This window comes from Triturus cristatus, chromosome 4_2 (genome assembly GCF_964204655.1).
Source record: "Triturus cristatus chromosome 4_2, aTriCri1.1, whole genome shotgun sequence".
NCBI classification, from domain to species: Eukaryota; Metazoa; Chordata; class Amphibia; order Caudata; family Salamandridae; genus Triturus; species Triturus cristatus.
The window spans coordinates 174,350,547-174,373,412 of NC_140586.1; the positions used below are offsets into that span (position 1 = coordinate 174,350,547).

At 51.4% G+C, this 22,866-nt stretch overlaps 1 protein-coding gene across 1 annotated transcript in view; it reads left to right on the forward strand.

Moving 5' to 3' along the window:
- Positions 1–22,866, forward strand: part of LOC146833288 (inactive dipeptidyl peptidase 10-like) — a 574,623-nt gene that overhangs the window by 97,972 nt on the left and 453,785 nt on the right. Inside the window, exon 5 of the mRNA XM_085601000.1 lies at positions 2,701–2,775. Coding sequence (XP_085457126.1) covers positions 2,701–2,775 — 75 coding nt within the window. The remainder of the gene's footprint in view (positions 1–2,700; positions 2,776–22,866) is intronic.

Consider the following 22,866-nt stretch of genomic DNA (forward strand, 5'->3'; position numbering starts at 1 on the left):
TTGCAGGAGAGATGACAGTGACCTTGGAGCTGCAGCTGTGAGGACCAGGTAATGCTGCGGAAAACCAGGAGCCGTTGACAAGCTGTCCTGTCAATTGTCGAGAGTTGAGGGGTCAGTGTCTGTCGGGAGCACCAACAAGCCTTGGCAACCGCAAACAATGTGGAAAACGAAGAAGGTGCACTGTCGGGACCAGCAAGGACCGGGGGACTCACCACAAGTAGGGGAGTCAGGGCAAGCCCTGAGCAATCAGGGGGGCCCACAGAATGCAAAGATGACCCTCAAGAGGATCCACAGGCCGGAGGCACTGGAATGGCAAGAGGACCTCGAGCAACTCACCAAAGATGTAGGCCCACGCTGCAAGTGATGTGGTGAGGACAGAGATCTTGGTCACATGAGATGCTTGAGGTTGAGGCTACTTGGAGCCTGAAGACCTCGGTGGAAGGAAGCCAACAAGCATTTGCAACCGCAAGTCTGGCCTCAAACTTGGTGAAAGTACAGGGCAGGCCTCAAGGGATGTGAAGAGCCACCATCTGTGTTGCTGAGCCTTTCAGAGTCTGTGGGAGCCCAGGATCAGCAGATCGGTCAGCTTAGTTGTGGTGCCTGCAGATGCAGGGAAATGACTCCTTCACTGCAAGGGATATTCATTCAGGTGCCATGGATGCCCACATGCCTTGGAAGGTGTCTGTATGGTGCACAGGCACGGATGTGCAGCAGACGAGCAGGGCAACGAGATCAGGAGCAGCAGGAGTCTTCTCAGTTGCAGCCTTGATGCCCAGAGCAAAGTCCAGTGTAGTCCAGAGTGCCCAGATGGTTGAAGAAGAAGTGTGTCTTGAAATTAATCTTATCCCATGACAAATCTAGGGACCCACCCTCAGGTAGGCCCTTAAGTAACCTAAGGAAAGGGTTGGGACGATTCAGGGTTCCCTCCCAGTTTGAGGGGTCAGACAGTGGGGAGGATACTCCGCTGTCCTTTGCCCATTTTCATGCCAGAGCGGGTACCAATGGCTCCCTGAGCTGGTTTGAACTGGACTATGCAAGGAGGGCACCAAATGTGCCCTTCAATTAGACTGAGTGGCGCTGGCAAGCTCTCCCAACCCAGCCCTGAAAACACTAAATCCTGTCTGGGAGATAGTCACACCTCCCTGCGACGGGGTACCTATTGTTCTGCCTTCCCCTGCTCGAGCTTGGCTCAGCAGCAGGAGGGCAGAATTGTGTCTCTGGTCGGCAGCAGCCATGTTGTGCTGTCTGGGTCTAGAAGACTGGTATCTGGAGCACTGAGGGTCTCCAGGAGGAGCTTTACAGTGTATGGAATCATACCTCCCACAGTATGATTCAAACATGTTTGATACCAAACATGATAGGGTTCGTCACAGCCAGTTTAGAGATGTCATCGCGTAATGTCTCATGGCCACTCTATGTATCTTAATGGCTGATGCACTTACAGCCCGGGAGAATGGACTCTGAAGGCTGTAGGGGTGTCCTACTCATGCAGGTGCACCCTCACACTTACATCCGAGCACCCTGTCTTTAGGATTGAAAGGCCTGCTTTAGGGGTGACTTATAGGTGTTAAGTGCAGTGACCCTCGATATAGGTAAACCTATATCTTTAATAAATGGTGCTAGCACCAGCTTACACAGGCTGCAATGGCAGGCCTATAGTTACAGTTTACATGGGTGGCATAATGCATGTTTCAGCCCATGGGGGACTCCTGGTGTACCTATGCCCTGGGTACCTCAGTACCATATACTAGTTAGTGACTGATACGGGGACACCAGTGTCCAATCTGGGGTGTACCTAAGTACTTACCATACCAATTTAGGGGAGAACGCACAGAGACTGGGGTCCTGATTAGCAGGATCCCAGTCAGACTAGTCAGAAACAGCATATCACCAGACAAAAAGTGGGGGTAACCATAAAAGCAGATCCTACTTTCCTACAGTGATCCACAACATTTCCTAATGGAATCTAGGCCATTTCTTGAAGAAATTGACACCGATCTCAATAGGGCCAGTTGTATCTCAGAATATTGTTGTCAGGAATATTGTCTCATAAATAACGTGTCCTGAATATCATTTACAAAAAATACTGTCCCATTTGTAATAGGTTTTTTATTCTCTCCAGGGAGGTGATATTTTGTAAATGATATTTAGGACATGATATTTATGTCACTTGACTTTCTGACTAGGATATTCTGGTACTATATCATAGGGTCACACTCCCTTAGATTTCTGCAGTCTTCCTATGGGCCTACATACCCGTTCCTCTAGGAATGTAAGTCGATGTGAATATATTCCATAATGGAGCAATAATCCATGCCCTTCGTTATAAGAATGTATGCCTTTTCCTGAACAAACTGTTCAAGTATACTGGAAATTCACACTTTTTCCTACAAGGATGTACGACCTTCACCAAAGTAATCAATGCTGCCCTGTATGAGTCCACATCCCACATCTGTACACTCAGAAACCTACTCCGTTCCCCATAAAAAAAACACATCATCATCTATAGTGCCTTAGTGTTCCTATAAAAGAATACACACTCTTCTCTATAGGAACTCATGTAATTTGCTGGTAGTCGTTCATGCCCTTCATAACCCTTTTATGTCAGAAATAACTCAATTTTCTTTGGCTTTCTATTCCTTCAGCTCTTCCCCAATTGCATTCCTCTTATTCAGATCTTGCCTTTTCTTAAACTTTCAGCAGTCCATTCAAGCTGCAAGCATCCAGGTTTCGCCTGATCTCCAGCACTTACTAGTGGCCTACGACAAACAGCAGGTAAGAGATTCACACTCTAAACACTGTCTACATAAGAGAGGTCTTGGGTTGTACCACCAGCTTTTCCATCCACTTGTGTCCCCCAATGCAGTGAGCAGGTGGCCATTTTTAGGATATTAACTTCTTTAACTGTAGGAGCAGCCCGTGCAGGTAAGAGCCGTGGGGCGGGGTGGGGGAATCAACAGACGACAGCAAGGAAAGAATATATATTTTTTTAAAACACGTACTTTGCGCTCGCCGCATCAGCAAATATGCAAAGCGAGGAGTGCAAGGTAAGTGGTTTTCTTTTTTTCCCCCTCGTTGCCGTCTGTCAACACCCCCCCACCCCGCCCACCACTCTTAGCTGCACGGGCCGCTCCTGCTTAACAGTCTCAACAGAGCTGTTACAAAACTGTTGGATCAGTGGTGTAGGGAGCTGATGTAGACAGTGTGTTTACAACTGGGGTTTTTAGACTGAACAGAAAGGTTTCTAGGCAACTGTGTGACTGTCTGTAGGTGAAGGAGTGGTGTAGAAATCAAGGAGTGATCCAATTGTGCTATGTTATCAGAGCAGTGGGCTTTGCATGAACACTGAAATTAAAAATAATATTGGAGCTCAGGAGTGGAGGGATGTAAGAGTGCTCCTGGGAGAAGAATCTAGGATAAACAACTCCATCTGCAATTCGGTTGCAAAACTAACACATACCATAAGGAATTGGTATTTGGAAGGGATGGCCGAAACATGTCGCTTCATTTAGCAATTCCTAATGATTTCCTAACTACATTTAGCGATTCAGTAACATGTTACAGAATCACTAAGTGATTTTAATGTAGTGATACTAAAAAGTACGGCCTGGGAGCTGACCCTTACATGCAGCCCCCTGGTCAACGGCAGCACTGGACTGCTGTTAACTAAACAGCCAAGCATGTATTTAAAGTTGATTGAAGTTAAAGAAAAGAAGTAACTAGGGTGTCCTCAACTGCTTAACTTCAGGAACGCCTTAATTTTTACAGACATTTTTGTAAAAATGTGACACAGTGTATTTCATTAACTTGCAAGAACTGTTTCACCTTAGTAAACCAGATTACATCAGCGTATTGAAAAGTACTTTTTTTTAAAGTGATAGTTTTCAAACATAAATTTTGAAACATTCATGCTTACCTCCCTCCCCCCCCACCCTGACAACAATGCCAATAGTGAACTACAAGGCAAGTCAGTTGTTATGTGCACCCTTTCTGTGGCCAGAGTTGCTATTATACATGAACAACGTTATAGTTTAATAAATAAAACACAGGAGAAGCTTTCGTACAGCGCACCTCCTAAAGTTATATAGTTCAAGGTCCTCTTATATGTGAAAAGAAAGAAAAAGGAGGTAAAATGCAATAAAACAATTGCCTAAGATCACACAATTTGGTAATTTGGAGAAGCGGGAATTGATCCCAAGTTTTCTGGTTTCACATTGCACAATTCAGTTCAGCCACTAGATACATGATTCGCTTCCCCTACATCCACCTTTTGCTTCAACCCTCCCCCTCTCCCGACCACCACCCTGCTGGCATCAGCGCTGCCCTCGGTCACACCACAGACCAAACGTTTTGGCCCCTGGGAAAATGTTTGCGAGTGCCCATGGTTCAATAAATCTAAAAAACACATGTTCTTGTTACAAACCATGCTCATTACCAAATCCCAGAGTTTGCAATGCAACGAGAAAAAAAAACGTTTTCTCGTTGCAAACCCTGGGGCATATCAGCAACAACCGGCGATAATTATCGCTAAGCGCACTTAGTGCTAGGATAATTATCGCCGGCTAGCGTGGATTTTTATTGCTGAGATAGCGTGCTATTAGCAACGCTTATCTCAAAAGCGATAAAAATCCTAGCGCTAACTGCCAAACGTGAGATTATCGCTGGAAACCCAGTGATAATCCCACGTAGTGTGGCGTTAGCTTGCTGATAGGGCCTCACATACCTAGCCATGATATCCACCTTCCTAGGATATCATGGCTAAGTCAGTTTCAAAGCAGGCGTAAGGAAAGTAGCGATAACAGAGGTTATCGCTACTTTTCTTGTCGCTATGCTGCTTTGCGTGAGGCTTGATAATAGGAGAAATGTCGCTTAGCAACATTTCTCCCGTTATCCTGGGGAGGAACGCCCACTTTGCATCTCATGAGAGATGCAAAGTTGGTGTTAGGAATTCAGGTGCTAAGGCAAGGTTTCACGCGATAGCGTGACCTTGCTAATATAGCGATAAAATTATCGCCGCTTTTCGGCCGAAAACGGCCGCAAAAGTGGCGATAATTTTATATCGCCGCCTTGTAGATATGCCCCTCTATTCTTCTGGCCCCTAGTCTCCTTGCAGGTTACCATGTGATTGTGCCTCTCACCAGGTCCTATTGTGACGGAGTGTGAAACCTAAAAAACATTACAAAACGAGGGAGCCGTACTTCGCTTTGGAGGATAAAACAGTAATTCCCAAGAGGTAAAATTGACTCAATGCTGAGGCTATCCAGCTGGTTTGAGAGCTGCCACGTCATTAAAAGCAGCGCGTCAGGGCCACAAGTAAGAGTGATGGGCGCTCGCCTCGGCCTCCCGCCATCAGAAATCCCTTCATAAGAACACGCATCATTTAGACTGCCAGAACTGCTGACTGCTGGGGAACTGGAAGAGGGTGGAAGGGGGAGGGGCGGGGGAGTCTCCACTACACTGCCTGCACACACCGGGGCTCTCTGGGATAATAAACACCGCCTCCTGCCTGCCCCCACAAATGAATGTGGCTCCGCTCCGGCACGCTTGGCTGTTTCTGTAATATCTCTCCGGCATTCACTACTAGGCGGTACTCCGTCATCTCCCCCACTATTTCAGGAAATAGTCTCTCCCCTCTCTCCTACTGACAATGAACAGAGTTAAACGCATTCACCACGTGCACAAAATCTAGCGCCTCATCAGACGTTGTAAGCGCTAGATATATGCGAGAATCATACAATGCGCACATTGAATATTGTTGTAGGCACTCTGGGTAAAACCGAACAGCTAGAACGTGAGCCATGTTTCGGTGGTTTCAGAAACAAGGGACTTTCTGAACGGTAGTTAGTTAGTTGCCTATAAGGGCATGGGTAGGGGGTGGTTTATTATTACGGTCGATATTCCGTCGTTAGCGCTGCTTTGGAGAACCAGGGGGGGGGGGGGGGGGGGAATGGTAATAAATAAAAGAGGAGTTAGCAAAGGTGAAATAAGGACGGTAGGGTAGACTCCCCCGTGGCATCCAATCAGGCCCAGCCCAGTCGGGAGGGTCCGTGGGTCTTTCTGTGGCCTGCTTTAGACACGAAGAACTGTCACCGAGGGCCTCTGATGCATGGGGTGTGTTCTTTGGTGCGCCAGCTGGCGGTTGGCGTTTGAACTCACTGTGGGAGCTTCCAAAGGATCTCGGTGGCAGCTGGTTGTTGATCAATCAGTTTTGCAAAAAATACATGGGTGTATAAAGTCTGCTTTATTGATTTGCTTTGTTCAGGGAGAAGGGTTTAGACCAGGCGGGCAACGAGAGCCAAATTTCGGGGGGGGGGCTGAAGAAGTTTTCGGGGGGGGGCTAAGTCTTCCAGCCATAGGCAGAGTGGCTGTAAAAAGGGGTGAAAACACAACAAAAGCCTCATTAACGAGTAAATGGTCTTTTTAAGACCTGTGAAGTAATCAGCCCACGAGGCTGTCTCAGCCGGGCTGACCCACATGAGGGTGGGGGGCTGAAGCCCGGTGAGCCCAATGGGTGTTGCGTGCCTGGTTTAGACCATAGCCGGGACGGGGCTACCATTTGTGAAGCAGTGGCAGTGGCACCGGGGCCCAAAGGTCTGAGGGGCCCATTGAACACTGATAATTGCTGTATTTTACCATCTCGACAGCAGTCCAAGGGGATATTTTCCTTGCTTGCAAAAAGGCCAATGGTATTCTTGCTACCCTTCTGGTCCATGGTGCCTAAACCCTTCTGATTCAAAGACTGAGTGAGGGTGTCATAAGGTATTTTCTGAATTTGAGGAGGTTTGGGTTTGCGCGGAAGGACAGCTCTAGAATGTCATACTTAAAAGTCCATGAAGTCTGTGCCCCATCTTCTAAAGATTAAAATGTAGGTTGATTTTGAGACAAGTAGAGGACCGCACTCAGGCTCATGATAGTCAGCCGCGGCCGCTCAGGTAAGAGCGGGTGGGCGGCGGGACCGGCTGGGGGGGATTTTGAAAGACAACCACGAGGGACAATTCATTATTTATTTTATTTTCCCTAGTGGTCGTCTCTTGAAACCCCCCCCCCCCGAGCCAGCCCCACCTCCCCACCGCTCATATCTACAGCGGCCGTGGCTGATGGTGGTTGAGAAAAACCCATGAAACCCCTGGGCCCGAACTATGGGCTACTCTCGGACCGTATTTATTACACCACAAGATAGTATTAAAGACATTGGATTCCATCACACAATGAACATACTTTAAAATAAAATCGAAAAGAGTTTGAGAAATCTTCTATACATTGGAATTGCCTGACCAGATTGTTGAAGTCATGTTTGCCCATGCGTCTGGCTCCTAGAGTACAGTTGAAGTGACTTTGGAGCCCGAGTGCTAGCCACGAGTCACCCAGAAGAGAGTTACCTTCAAGCTACTCACTCACGCCTACAAATCCCTCCACAACACCGGACCCCATTACCTCAACCAAAGAGGTTCCTTCTACGCACCCAAGAGAAGCCTCCGCTCTGCGGGCCTCGCCCTGGCCGAAACCCCTCGCATCCACAGAGCCAGAACGGCTGAAAGAGCCTACTCCTACATCGCGGCAAAGACCTGGAACGAACTTCCGCTCACCATCAACCATTCCCCTACTCTGCATACCTTCAGGAAGAGCCTCAAGACCTGGCTCTTTGCGTAAGAGGTTGCTGCACAAATCCCCTGCCAGTGCCTTGAGAACCCCACGGGTGAGTTGGGCGCTTCAGAAATCCCTGATTGATTGATATAATTTTTACATAGAGAACTCCCATGCTCCCTCAGAAGGAGGGAAGCCAAAGGCCAGCAAGTCAGCTGAGCCCCTTAAACATCCATGCAAGAGCAACCCAGAGAGGGACCCCCCCGGCACCCAACAGGAGATGGGCTTGGGCAACCAGGTCAGGCCTTGGACCCCTCGCACAAGCTCGAATGCCCCTAAATCTCCTGGGCAGTGTCATAGAGTCCCGGAGAGCCAAGGACAATGGCTGTAGTGCACGTCCCTGGCCCTGCCTTCCAGACCATATTTGTTCTGCCCGACTTGTTCAAAGGTTCATAGCCAAATGTATCCAGAATTCGTCTGCCTTCTTGTTCTAGATGCCAAAGTGCCTACTAGCTTTGGGGCCCATACTGCCTTCATTTTTGCTACAAACATGAAGAATCATGAACATACACTTAAAAGGAAATCAATATAGAGAAAATCAACCATAGACCATCATACTCACTCCATCTCCAAATTGTTGAACTAGGGACGGAGGGGCGGGGCTAAAGAAGACTGTGTTCCGGGCAGCAGGTTGCATCGACGGTTAGCAGGGACACAGCTAAACAGGAGGCGATGTGAGTGCTCAAAACCACCCACGGCTTAAACCCTCCTGCCTGTGCCCCTGCATGCCATCCAGGTATCCCAGCTGACCCCTGGCAGCCAATGGGCACCAAGCACGACTTCCGGGGCAATCTCGAAAGCACACTAAATTCATAATTAACGCCAAGCGGGAAATGCCGTTGGTGTGCCCCTCCCTTGAGCCAAGTTTCGGCCCCACAGGTGGTCAGGGCCCTCCATTATGGTGTTGCCCCTTTATTCAATTCCTGGGTTCAGCTGCTGTGTAGTAAGTAGCTATTTTCTGCAGGTAACCAGGGCATCGGTTCCCGTAAGCTCTGTGCACTGTGTGTGAGGTCTTGATTTATTCCTTGCCTCCACTGGGAGCCAGTGTGTGGATTTCAAAACCAGTTTCGTCTTTTCAGGTTTAGACACAGCCTGGCCTCTTGTTACAAGACCTAAAGACTAGTGGCAATTTTCTTGGGAGGCTGGTGTAAACTGTGTTCCAGAAATTTAGCCGAGCCGTCACCCCAGATCTAGTGCCAGAAGGGAAGGGGGCATTGTCTGATACTTCTGAGGGACTCTTCTGGGCCTAGCACCCCTATAAAAGATTATCTATAGTTGTAATCCTCTGACAGGCCCACATTTTGTCACCAGACTCTCATATACTCCCTCATTTACACACTCAAATGCACACCACAATTATTCTCTCTCTCTCTCTCTCTCTCTCTCTCTCTCTCTCTCTCTCATTCTCCTTCTTTCTCTCTCACTCTCTCCTTTTTTAAACAAGAGGTGACCACATTTCTAAAGTATAGTATACCTACTACCAAGGTTGTCTACTCAGCCTCAAAAGTGGCACCCAACATTACACTAATGTAGAAAAGCGACTCTGGTTTTGGAGAACAACCATTTTTCTCTGACTACTCTCAATGTCCAAACCCACAACCAGCAAACAACCCCGCATTTAATACATGGTAGACATAACTGACCACACACAATCAACAGACCCGTGATCATTTATATATGGGCTTTAATGACACATCCAGCACCACTCTATAGCTCATAATAACATCACACACCACTTTTTCTATCTGACCTAAATGGTCATACTTAACCAGACATGTGCACAACAAGGTGCCAAAGTCATATAGACGATAAAGTGTTGCCATAAGCAACAGCACTGTCATGCACCACATTGACATACACCAAGAAATATGCAGGCAAACATTGCATAAATAAAATACACGCTAACACATTAAACATTGCATCATAATACACCAACCTGGGTTGTGAAGCTTATATAAAAAGCACTGTACTTTAGCAGACCAGTTGAATTGTTGAACCTTGTTTTTGGTTGGCTAATTGTGCGGGACCCCTTCTGGGCCTCAACTCCAACTTCCCAGTGTCCTCTATAAACTCATTCTGGTTCCAGCCACTTGCATCCACTTACTCAGCTCAATTTCACACTGCACAGAGATGTAGAGGCACTCACTGTCTGAGCTGTATACTTCTGGTACCATCTGCCAGGCAGGGGAGGCTGCTCCACGTGGGCAGAGGAGTGTCAACCCACTGCTTTCTCACAGTGCGAGACGCAGAAACATAAAATTGTATTTTAAATACTGTCTGTAAATGAGACCTAAAACAAATCTGCAAGATTGAGATAAAGGGCACAGTAAGTGATGTATAGAGGGATGGGGGAAAGAGGTGTGAGGATGAAATAAGTAAGTCTGGGCAGTAAATTGAGCTCCACTCGCGGAGTTTGTGGAGTTTTCTGCACTCCGCATTAAACGGAGTTCGCCGAGTTCTGAAAAACTCCGCTGTGCTTTGGGGAGCGGAGTTTTTTCCTCGCTCACGTTTGTCAACTTCATGTTGGCGAGCTCAAGTGAGGAAAATTCACCTCCCGGCGAGATTTTTCTTCGTTGGCGATCGTCAACATCAAATTGGCGAGCACAAGCGTGGAAAATCAACTTCCCGGCAAGATTTATAAATGCGAGCGGTCAGATATCTCATTGCGAGTGGTGGCGTATGTTCGTGACTGCTCGAGTTGAGAAACCGTCCGTTCACGTTGAGAAAGCTGACGCTCAAGTAAAAATCTACTTGAGCAGCAGAAAGGAAGCAGCGCCCGCTTGCGCTGTACATGGTGCCGTTCGCGATGATTGCACAGTGCGGACAAGCACCTGGCACTGAAAATCACTGCGAAGGGCATTTATCTAATGCACTCCCCTGCTCACGGAGCTCTGCGTAGTGCGGCAGAGTTATTTCTAACTCCGCCCAGGCTTAGAAATAAGATTACAGATCCTTGGTATTCAGCGACCCTGGCATTAAGCAGAGCCATTACGTGGAACTCCGCAAACTCCGCCCAGTCTTAGAAATAAGATTACAGATCCTTGGTTTCCAGTGACCCTGACATTAAGCAGAGCCAGTGACAGGATCCTAAAACACACTTTTGACACCTACACTTATTTTGTTTTACAAACTAATTACTGTTGAGGATAATTTTAAGGATAATTCAGAAACATGCACATACTGATCATACAGTGACAAATTATTCTCACATGGCTATAGTATATGACTTCACTACGATACTGACAAACGTGCACACTGGTAGAACACAACACGGACAGAAGTGTGTATCTGCTTGTGTGCACACAAACATGCACACACTCGAAGGAAGCATGCTGACCACAAATCTTCTCCTGCACCATGCATTCCAACAGAAGGGCTCACTTCCACTGATGTGAGGGGGCACACACCCACACATGCACACACACACACACACATTTATCAATGTTATATGTAACAATTGCCACCCACTAGGTAGGCCCTTAGGAATGGTCTGAAACTCATTCAATTAGAGAGCAAATCAATAAATCAATACAGCCACTGCCTGGTGCTTCAAGGGGCAGTAAATACACACACATTCACTTCATGCAGCTCTTCCCTGGGATGCAGCACCCTCTGCTCCTCCGGCATTGGAGCCTACACACATCTGCCACTGCACTTCAGTCCTGACCAGCATCAACCCTTCTTCCTATATTGAGTCCTTAAAATAAATATACCAATGCACCTCCAAGCTGACCTGCGTTGCCATCTGCTGCTTCAGCACTGGATTCTGCACAGCTCATTCAATGCACCTTGCTTCTGACCTGCAGAACTGTGAGAGCCACAAACAGCTTTACCAATGTGCCTTAATCCTGTCTTGCAACACTTTGTTATTCTACTAATGGGGCTCTCTACACAGCTCTGCCTGTAGCCACCTATCCTGCTGTGTAGCTCACCCTCTCCTATTATCCCTGGGACCCACCTACAGTACAGCACTGTCGGTTCCTACCCCTGAGACCCACATACCGTAGAACACCCCCTGTTCCTACCCCTGAGACCCACATACCGTACAGCACCCCCTGTGCCTACCCCCTGAGACCCACATACAGTACGGCACCCTCTGTTCCTATAGCTCAGACTCACATACAGTACAGCACCCCCTGTTAATACCCCTGAGACCCACATACAGTACAGCACCCTCTGCTTCTATCCAAGGGACTCACATACAGTACGGCACCCTGTTTCTATCCCTGAGACCCACATACAGCACAGCACCCCTTCTTATTATCTCTGAGACCCACATACAGTGCAGCACCCTCTGTTCCTATCCCTGGGACCCACATACAGTACAGCACCCTCTGTTCCTAATCCGGAGACCCACATACAGTACAGTCCCCCCTCTTATTATCTCTGAGACCCACATACAGTACGCCCCCTCTGTTCCTATCCCTGAGACCCACATACAGTACAGCAACCCCTGTTCCTAGTCCCTGGGGCCCACACCCCTCCATATGTTCTGCAGCCTTGATCCTTTTAGCTTTGGTGTTCATTGACTCCCTGCTGAATGCGGCCTTGAGGCCTCTAATCACAGGCAGCCTTGAAAAAGAGACTTACAATTAATGTTGTAGGCTCAACCCTCCCTCCACTCTCCCCAGGACTGCATTTCCAGGAAGTCAATTGTGTCAAACAGGAGGTAGCTCAAGGCCGTTAACCCCTGCAAGCCTGGCGGAGCATCGCGTAGCAGGCAGAGCTTGTGAGACACAATGCAAGGGGCTGGAGGCTAGGATGGTTGCTCTGTCAGGAATAATATGAAGAAGCCATGTGTTGTAAGTTATTAAAGCGACCTCAAGATGAGGCAAGTACCTTGTTACATGCAAGAGGCATTAAAGAAAGGAAGTCGTTATTTATCCTGCCGGCGGCCTGGTAGTACATGCTGTTTAACCAATGGCTAGGCTAATAATGACAATTATTTGCTATCTACATGACTGCTGACCACTTTGTGCATCAATTTTAGTATTTAGCTGGTTACTGAGGAAACTGTGAAGTGTAATTTCTGTTTGCATAGAGGTCAGTCAAATCATGTGTAGTCTCTGCTACTTAGCTAGAAATTACGTTAAGAGTTAAATAGTAGAATTTCAGTGTATCATCTACAGAAAAACCATCATATCATTCCACTGGGTGAATATTTTCTATTTTGAACCCCAATGGGGCGATTTTTGTAAGCAATATTTATGTCAGATGCTATTCTGGCAACGACATCCTTGTCCCATACCCAGTGGAGAAGTGTGGCTCAATGATTAGAGCGGCAGTGGAGAAGTGTGGCTCAATGATTAGAGTGGCAGACCCTGATGCAGAGGTCTAGCCCGGGACCAGGGTTCAATTCCCTGCCTCGGCAGGTCTTGAGCTCAAAAATTCCACGGACCTGATAATTCTCGCCTCGGTGCCATTCCAATCATGGAGTCCCACTCTGCAACTCTGGGCAATAGCTTGCTTAATCTCCACAATGCCCCCCACAACGCTAAGGATGCCTGGCCTCCACCTTGGGGGTGCCCAGGAGTGGACGCCTCACAGGGAAAGCCAGGAAGGGTTCCACAGCGGTATTCGTACAAGCGCCTTGAGACCCTTGCGGGTGAGTAGTGCGCTATACAAGTATCAATTTACAGTGAAGTGCCTTTTCTAGTTGCAGGGCCATTGGAATCCATAATCTTTGGTATTTATTAAGCAGGCAGTTAAACAGTGAAGTGTCTTTGCTATTAGCAGGGCCCCTACCAAATAAGAAATACTATCTCATATATACATGTCACCGTGTAAATTGGAACAAAAAATTCAGTATTTGGTTCAGAAGCTGGAAAAATAGCCAGCACCTTCATTAAATGGTTTGTAAGAAAGACTTAAAGGACACAGTGGCCTCTCTCCACTGCGGAGAGTGCATAGTGTCCATGGGACTGACCGTACTGTAGAAACAGCACTGTGTATGGCAAACAAAAACTGCCCCATGCACTGCAGCGAGTGCAGTGAGTAGTGTGTCCATGCCCGGATTACCTTTTTTTTTTCACTAGGTCCCCTAGGCAGCACATGCATTGTCTCTTATAGGCAAACTGTATCTACTCTGTGAGCCCATTGTTGTTGCTTCCTCTGTTTGGCTGCCATTTAAATGGCTAATCTGACTTTGTTTTCCCTCACTTTGGTGTTTTGGTTACGCCTACTGAGCAGGGGCCTATTACTTGTCTCATTGCACTTGTGGCTATTTCAGTTTGTGTGTGTGCACTTTTTTTTTGTTGCTTTCTGACCAGCCCGTGTTTCGGGAATGTTCTCTTTTGTTCCTTTTTATTTTCCATGCACATGTTTTGGGGTTAGCACTTCAAGGACATGTTAAAACATGCTGTTTCCTGTCATCCACTGGTCATATATTCACTGTTTGGCTTTGTGAGGCTTTGCATGTGAGTGTAATTTAAACAGAATCCCGCTCGGCACTGACTCGTGATCCTAAATACATTTTGACTTTTCTTAACGTCTTTTTGTGCATAATTACCTTTGATTCTACATAAAACACTCTCAAAGGGGCCTGTCTGAAATCACACATGCCAAGCCTCGGTTTAAAAAATAAATAAAGTAGAATTATAATTAAAGAAGAATGTTGGAAAGGCGTTCGCCGGAGGGGGGTTCGGTACACGTCTTGCCCACCCCTTTGACCCACCTTTCCCAAGTAGGCCGAACCAGGCGCGCACACCCTGAACTGACACTACGAACAGAGAAACACCACACGTATCCTTCGTAGGACGATAGTTCTTTTATCGAAGGGTTCAAGGGATCTTTATGATCCAAGGAGTAAGTAGTACATCAGCGGCACAAGATACTACAAATCGGTGGTAGGGGAATGGGGGTAGCGGGACAGTCTTTGAAGGTAGTGTCTCTGCAAAGTACCTTGCGGATAGCTCACAATCCTCGAGCTGGAGGGTGTCGTTTCTCTGGGCGATCTCTTGCCAAGTCGTCCTCGAGGGGAGCGCCGCGAGTCACTCAGCAGGCACAGATAGTCGGAGTTCGGGAGCCGCGATCTCGTCAGCAGGGCTCAGATGGTTCAATGGCTGGGGGCCGCGAGTCACTCAGCAGGCCCAGGTGGTTCGGAGTTCGGGAGCCGCGATCTCGTCAGCAGGGCTCAGATGGTTCAATGGCTGGGGGCCGCGAGCCACTCAGCAGGCCCAGGTGGTTCGGAGTTCGGGAGCCGCGATCTCGTCAGCAGGGCTCAGATGGTTCAATGCTGGGGGCCGCGAGTCACTCAGCAGGCCTAGGTGGTTCGGTATTCGGGGGCCGCGACAGCGTCAGCAGGCTTCGATAGTTCCAGGTCTTCTCTGCCCTTCGTCCCTCCGGCACCCCCTATTATACTCCCCTTGCCCTTTGAAGTCCGGAGGCCTCGCAGAGAGGGGTCTTTGGTGACTGAGGGGGTTCGGCGGGATTTCCTGCCGCTCGTTTCTTTGGTCTTTTCAGGTGGGTCTGGGAGGGTCCCCAGACGCTCGGCAGGCGAGGCGCCTGCTCCCCAGGGGCCTGGTGGCCGATCGAGCCCTCCCGGGGGAAGGCGATCGGAGGTGCGACTGGCTGGCGCCCCTTGGTCTGGCTCGGGGGTTCCCGCTCCCTCGGTCGGACATGCGTGGTAGGGTGTCGAGTCTGTCGGGGACTCTGGCCGGCCCTCGGATCTGTGTGGCTGGGGCGGCCGGAGTCGGAGATGCCGTGTCTTGGGGGTGGTTGCAGGTTGGCGGGATGATCGGGAGGGCATACGCCGTGAGGCCGGTCTCACACGCGTCCCCCCCAGCTGAAAGGCGTGGAGAACTACCCATCCACTGGGGGGTTCTCCTCGCCGAAGCGGAAGAACCGGGACAGGCCGTCGGCGTTGGCATGATCCGTCCCGGGGCGATGCTCGACAGTGAAGTCCATCCCTTGGAGGGAGATTGACCATCGTAATAGCTTGGGGTTCTCTCCCCGCATCTGCATCAGCCACCGCAAGGGCCGGTGGTCCGTCTGCACTCGGAAGTGGGTTCCGAACAGATAGGGTCGTAGTTTCTTAAGGGCCCAGACTACGGCGAAGGTCTCTCGTTCTATGGTACTCCAACGTTGTTCTCGAGGCAGCAGCCTTCGGCTGATGAAGGCTATGGGCTGATCTATGCCCTTGTCGTTGAACTGCGAGAGGACGGCTCCGATGCCGTGTTCGGACGCGTCGGTCTGGACCACAAACTCCTGGGAGTAGTCGGGGGCCTTGAGTACTGGGGCGGTGCACATGGCGGTTTTCAAGGCGTCGAACGCCTGCTGGCACGGGGGGGTCCACTGCACCTTCTTCGGGAGTTTTTTGGAGGTCAACTCTGTGAGAGGCCCCGCGAGGCTACCATAGTTTTTAATGAACCGCCGGTAGTATCCTGTGAGGCCCAGGAAGGCCCGGACTTCCGTCTGAGTGGTGGGGGGCTCCCAGGACTTGATGGCGTCGATCTTTGGTTGGAGGGGGGCGACCTGCCCGCTGCCCACCTGATGCCCCAGGTAGACCAAGGAGCCTTGCCCGAGCTGGCATTTGCTGGCCTTCACTGTTAGGCCGGCTCGGCGCAGGGCCAGCAGTACTTGTCGGAGGTGCTGGAGATGCTCGTGCCATTGAGAGCTGAATACGGCTATGTCGTCAAGGTACGCTGCGCTGAACTCCTCGAGTCCGGCCAGGACCTTGTTTACCAACCGCTGGAAAGTGGCCGGGGCATTTTTCATCCCGAACGGCATGACCCTGAAACGGTAGTGTCCATCGGGTGTGGAGAAGGCGGAGCGTTCTTTCGCCCCCTCCGTGAGCGCAATCTGCCAGTAACCGCAGGTCAGGTCGAAGGTGCTGAGGAAACGTGCGGCCCCAAGGCGGTCGATGAGCTCGTCAGCGCGGGGAATAGGGTGAGCGTCCGCCCGGGTGACCGCATTGAGCCCCCGGTAGTCCACACAGAATCTTATTTCGGGGGCGACCCCAGGGGCGGCCGCTTTCGGGACCAGGACTACCGGACTGGCCCAGGGGCTATCGGAGGGTTCGATCACTCCAAGGGTTAACATCTTCTGTACCTCGGTCTTGATACAGGTGCGGACCCGGTCAGGCACCCGGTAGGCTCGGTGTCTCACAGGTGGGCTGTCGCCGGTGTCTACGTCGTGGACACACCAGTCGGTGACTCTTGGGATGAGGGAGAAGAGGTCTGCGAATTGTCTGAGCAGCTGGCGACAGTCGTCGGACTGTTGGGGAGTGAGGGTGGTTGACAGCTTCACTCCCTCCACGGAACCATCCAGTTCTTTCGCGCACAAGGGGTCAGGCAGGGGTTCAGTGTCTTCTTCCGCCCCGTCATCGGTGGCCAGTAACAAACTCAACTCCGTTCTCACAAAGTGGGGCTTGAGACGGTTCACGTGGAGAACCCGGAGGGGGTTCCGCGGGGACTGTACATCGATCAGGTACGTGACTTGACTCTTCCGCTCGATCACCTTGAAGGGGCCAGTCCATTTGTCCTGTAGGGCGCAGGGCTTCACTGGGGCCATGACCCAAACCTGCTGGCCCGGCTGGAACTCGACCAGAGTTGCGTTCTGGTCATACCAGCGCTTCATCTCTTCTTGGCTGGTCCCTCGAGGTTAGCCTCAGCGAGTTCTCTGAACTTCCGGGTCTGGTTGCGGAGCGCCAGGATGTAGCGGAACTCATCAGGGGGGGTCCCCCGGGGGCTTGTCTCCCAGCCCTCTTTGACCAGGCTCAGGGGCCCCCGGACGGGGTGTCCGTATAGTAGTTCGAATGGGCTGAACCCCAGGGACTTTTGGGGAACTTCCCGGTACGCGAACAGGAGGCAAGGGAGGAGGACGTCCCATCTTCGGCGTAGGGGCTCCTCGAGGCCCAGGATCATCCCCTTCAGGGTTCGGTTGAAGCGTTCCACCAGGCCGTTGCCCTGGGGGTGGTAGGGGGTCGTGAATTTATATGTGACTCCGCACTGCTGCCACAGGGACTTCATGTAGCGGGATATGAAGTTAGTGCCGCGATCACTCACAACCTCGCGAGGGAATCCGACACGGGAGAAGATCCCCATGAGAGCCCGGCCCACCACGGGAGCCGTCACAGTGCGGAGGGGAATGGCCTCGGGGTAGCGGGTGGCATGGTCCACCAGGACGAGGATGAATCTGTGGCCCTGGGCGGTCTTCGGATCCAGGGGTCCCACGATGTCGATGCCGACCCGCTCAAACGGGGTACTCACAACAGGGAAGGGCTGTAATGGAGCCTTGCGCTTTCCGCCACTTTTCCCACTGCCCTGGCACGTGAGGCAGGATTTACAGTGGACTTCTACATTTGCTCGCATCTTGGGCCAATAGAAGTGTGTAACTAATCGCTGATATGTTTTGTCTTGGCCCAGGTGTCCTGCCAAGGGTACATCGTGGGCCAGGCCCAGGAGGAGGCTTCTGAAGCGCAGGGGTACCACCAGTACTCGGGCTGCGCCTAGCTCGGCTGACTTTTGTTCACTATATAGGAGGCCATTGTCCCAATAGACCCAGTGGGTCCCGGTTCGGTCACCGGCGGTCTGGGCTTCTGCTTGTTGTCGGAGTCCCACGAGGGAAGGGCAGGTGGCCTGTTCCTGGCAGAACTCTTCACGGGAGGGCCCTCCCTCACAGCGCCACTGGGCCATCTAGGGCAGTTCTCCGAGCTCAGTCAGTGTCTCAGGGGCGGAAGGCTCCGGCCCTTCTCCTGGGGTAGGGTCTTCTTCTCCCTCCGAAGGAGGGTTGTCCGTTTCTGGTAGGGTGTCCCGGTTCTCGGGGACAGTGTTCGGTGGGAGGGCCTCACCGCCCTCAGAGGGAGGCAATCGCGCGGTCATGGAGCGCGTGGTGGCGCAGACCCATTCGGGTAGGCCCATCATCCCGAGATGGGCTCTTCGTTCTACTTGCCCCCATGGGGAACCCTCAAGGTCGTTGCCCAGGAGGCAGTCTACGGGCTGTGATGTTCGGACGGCTACCTTCAATTCTCCGGAGACTCCTCCCCACTCGAAAGGCACCAGAGCCATCTGGCAGAGGCTCTCAGAATTGTCGGAGGATATGACCGGACAGAGGGCACCAGGTAGGATCTGGTCTTCAGAGATTAGGTTGCGGTGGACCGCGGTGACACTTGCTCCGGTATCGCGGAGGCCCTCGACTCAGCGGCCGTTGATGGTCACCTGCTGTCGGTACTTCTTCGTGTTGGCGGGCAAGGGTGTCCCGGGGACCATCTCTCGATCACCAAGGGAGACCAGGGCCATGGCAGCTGGTTCCCACTCTTCAGAGTCCTCTATCTCTTCCCCTAGGGCCACGGAGGCCATCTGCCGGGCCGGGGGGTTGGTCGTTGCGGTTCGTTGATACTGGGGACACTGGGGGTCATTGGCGTATTGTCCGGGCTGTTGGCAGCGGAAGCAGGTGATCCTGGTTCGGGGCCCTAGCCGCCCCGGGGCTCCGGTGCTGGCTGGGGACGGAGCTGGACCTGCCGCTGGCGGGCTGCTGGGAGGGCTGTGCGGGGGCCCCCCTGGGAAGTCTCTTGGTCGGCCGTGGTTTCCTCCGCCCCTCTGGCGGGGGGGTCCTTGACTGTGGCGACCGTAGTCTCCCACGGGGCCTCGGGTGGCCCGGGTGTTCACCCAACGGTCAGCCTCGGCGGCCAGCTTTCGAGGGTCGGTGAGTTTACTGTCCAAGAGATGTTGGCGCAGTTCTACAAAGCAATTGGCTGCTAAATGTTCCCAGGCGATCAAATCAAACAGCTCTTCGAAGGTGGAGACCTTGCTACCCTTGATCCACCTGTCCAAGGCCCGGCTGTAAAAGTTCACGTATTCTACCCATGTGGTGCCCGGTATCTTTTTGCAATCTCGGAACCGTTGCCGGTACATCTCGGGAGTGAGTCCATACCGGCCCACAAGGGCTTCTTTCATGTGGCTGTAGGAGTTCATGACCGTGGAGGGCAGATCCAGCAGGGTATCTCTTCCTTCGCTTAAGAACCGGCCCCACAGGCCAGCCCCCCAATCCTTCTGCGGGACTCGGTGAGAGGTCATGGCGACTTCGTAGGCCTTAAACCACTGCTGGATATCGTCGTTCTTGTAATACTCCTTTACCACATCCTTGGGGATGTGGACTTTGGCTTCTACGGTGGAAGCGGATGGTAGATTCCCGGAAGGTCGGGACTCTTCGCTTTTAGCCCTCAACTCGATCTCTTTCAGGCTGCGTTCATGTTCCAGCTGGAGTTTCTTTTCGTCGTGCTCTCTTTGGCGTCTCTTCTCCTCGAGTTCCCCCTGTAGCCGTAACTGCTCGACGGCTAACTTTTTCTCGGCCAGTTTTATTTCTCCCTCGATTTTCAGCTTGGCCAGTTCAAGTTCGTGGTTGCGGTTTCTCTCTCGGTCTGCTAGTTCCTCGGGGGACAGGTTCCCCTCTGGCCCGTTGTTTCTCACCGGGATGCTCCGTGGTCCATGGGCGGAGTCTCCTTCCGTTTGGGTCGGGGGCGCCCCCGTCTCGACCCAGGTCTTCAATACTTTCTGGAAGTCTTCCTTTGTGCTTAATCCGGTGGTAGCGATTCCAAGGTCTTTGCAAAATTGCTTTAATTCTCTATGCGTATAATAGTCCAATTGATCCTCTCGGAACGGTGAGCTCATTTCGGTACCTGCGGCACCCAGGGAGGTTTCTCCTTCCATCTCTGTTTGGTAGTGCGTCAGTCGTTCTCTGCACGCTCTCTTTCGGTGTCGGCTCGTATCCCGTCGTCTGCCACCAAATGTTGGAAAGGCGTTCGCCGGAGGGGGGTTCGGTACACGTCTTGCCCACCCCTTTGACCCACCTTTCCCAAGTAGGCCGAACCAGGCGCGCACACCCTGAACTGACACTACGAACAGAGAGACACCACACGTATCCTTCGTAGGACGATAGTTCTTTTATCGAAGGGTTCAAGGGATCTTTATGATCCAAGGAGTAAGTAGTACATCAGCGGCACAAGATACTACAAATCGGTGGTAGGGGAATGGGGGTAGCGGGACAGTCTTTGAAGGTAGTGTCTCTGCAAAGTACCTTGCGGATAGCTCACAATCCTCGAGCTGGAGGGTGTCGTTTCTTTGGGCGATCTCTTGCCAAGTCGTCCTCGAGGGGAGCGCCGCGAGTCACTCAGCAGGCACAGATAGTCGGAGTTCGGGAGCCGCGATCTCGTCAGCAGGGCTCAGATGGTTCAATGGCTGGGGGCCGCGAGTCACTCAGCAGGCCCAGGTGGTTCGGAGTTCGGGAGCCGCGATCTCGTCAGCAGGGCTCAGATGGTTCAATGGCTGGGGGCCGCGAGCCACTCAGCAGGCCCAGGTGGTTCGGAGTTCGGGAGCCGCGATCTCGTCAGCAGGGCTCAGATGGTTCAATGCTGGGGGCCGCGAGTCACTCAGCAGGCCTAGGTGGTTCGGTATTCGGGGGCCGCGACAGCGTCAGCAGGCTTCGATAGTTCCAGGTCTTCTCTGCCCTTCGTTCCTCCGGCACCCCCTATTATACTCCCCCTGCCCTTTGAAGTCTGGAGGCCTCGCAGAGAGGGGTCTTTGGTGACTGAGGGGGTTCGGCGGGATTTCCTGCCGCTCGTTTCTTTGGTCTTTTCAGGTGGGTCTGGGAGGGTCCCCAGACGCTCGGCAGGCGAGGCGCCTGCTCCCCAGGGGCCTGGTGGCCGATCGAGCCCTCCCGGGGGAAGGCGATCTGAGGTGCGACTGGCTGGCGCCCCTTGGTCTGGCTCGGGGGTTCCCGCTCCCTCGGTCGGACATGCGTGGTAGGGTGTCGAGTCTGTCGGGGACTCTGGCCGGCCCTCGTATCTGTGTGGCTGGGGCGGCCGGAGTCGGAGATGCCGTGTCTTGGGGGTGGTTGCAGGTTGGCGGGATGATCGGGAGGGCATACGCCGTGAGGCCGGTCTCACAAAGAAAAAAACATGTAAAATGTTTTCATAAGCGTTTTAAGTTTCACCTTTGAACAAGTGTTTTGATGCCCAGAGAAAGCCAAGAGGTGTTTTGGATAATTTCAGAAATGGTTTGCTTTTTCTTTGAGAATTGTCAAACATAAGATCACATGAAAGCTTCTCCAAAAATGTAATGTCAGCATATTGGATAGTATTGAGTAATGCCCCATCTATTTTTTTCTGTTTGATGTTTTTATCAGAATGGAAAACACGATAATACCCTCTGAGACGTGGGTCCCGTGCTCTCCATGCCACTGGAGTCAAGCTATCCTGGCTGATGAGGGGTGAAACCCCAATACCGGTCCTAGGATGCTTGTTTCCAGTCGAGGGAGGACCTGGCCTGGCAGTTCGAGCTGGGCTGTTCCCATTGGGCACAGGGTAAAGACTGATTTGCATATGGCTGGCTTCAAACCGGAATGGCACGGTGAGCAAAAAAACTATGGATTTAGGCCCAGATCTCTCTACTGGGGTGAATGTATGACATTGTTCTGCATTCTGCCCATCAATTGTTTTTGCATTAGTCACCCCTGGTGGGATGAGTATGCCCAGGCGTGGGTCCCGTGCTCTCCTTGCCACTGGAGTCAAGTCATCCTGGCTGATGAGGGGTGAAACCCTGAAACCGGTCCTAAGATGTTTGTTTCCAGTCCAGGGAGGACCTGGCCTGGCAGTTCGGGCTGGACTGTTCCCATTGGGCACAGGGTCAAGACTGATTTGCATATAGCTGGGTTCAAACTAGAATGGCATGGTGAGCAAACAAATGATGGATTTAGGCCCAGATCTCTGTACTGGGGTGAATGTATGACATTACTCCGCATTCTGTCCATAAATTGTTGTTTTTGAATTGGACTGGAGTAGGCAGATAGGAGTGGGGTAGATTGTTTTGATTGGAGTGGTGCTGATTGGAGTGGGGCAGATTGTTTTTGATTGGAGTGGGGCACATCGGAGTGGGACAGATTATTTTGGATTGGAGTGGGGCAGATTATTATGTTTTGGAGTCCGGCAATTAGAGTCGGGCAGATCGTTTTGGAGTGAGTGGGTGGATTGTTTTTGATTGGAGTAGTTTGGATTGGAGTGGGGCAGATTGTTTTGTGACTGGAGTGGTACAGATTGAAGTGGGTCAGATAGGAGTGGGACAGATTCTTTAGGATTGAAGTGGGGCCTGATTTAAGTGGGGCAGATTTGTTTGGTGCAGATTGTTTTTGATTGGAGTAGGGCTAATTGGAGTGTGGCAGATTGAAGTGGGAGAGATTGTTTTGGATTGGGGTGGGGAGATTGGAATGGGGCAGATTGTTTTGTATTGG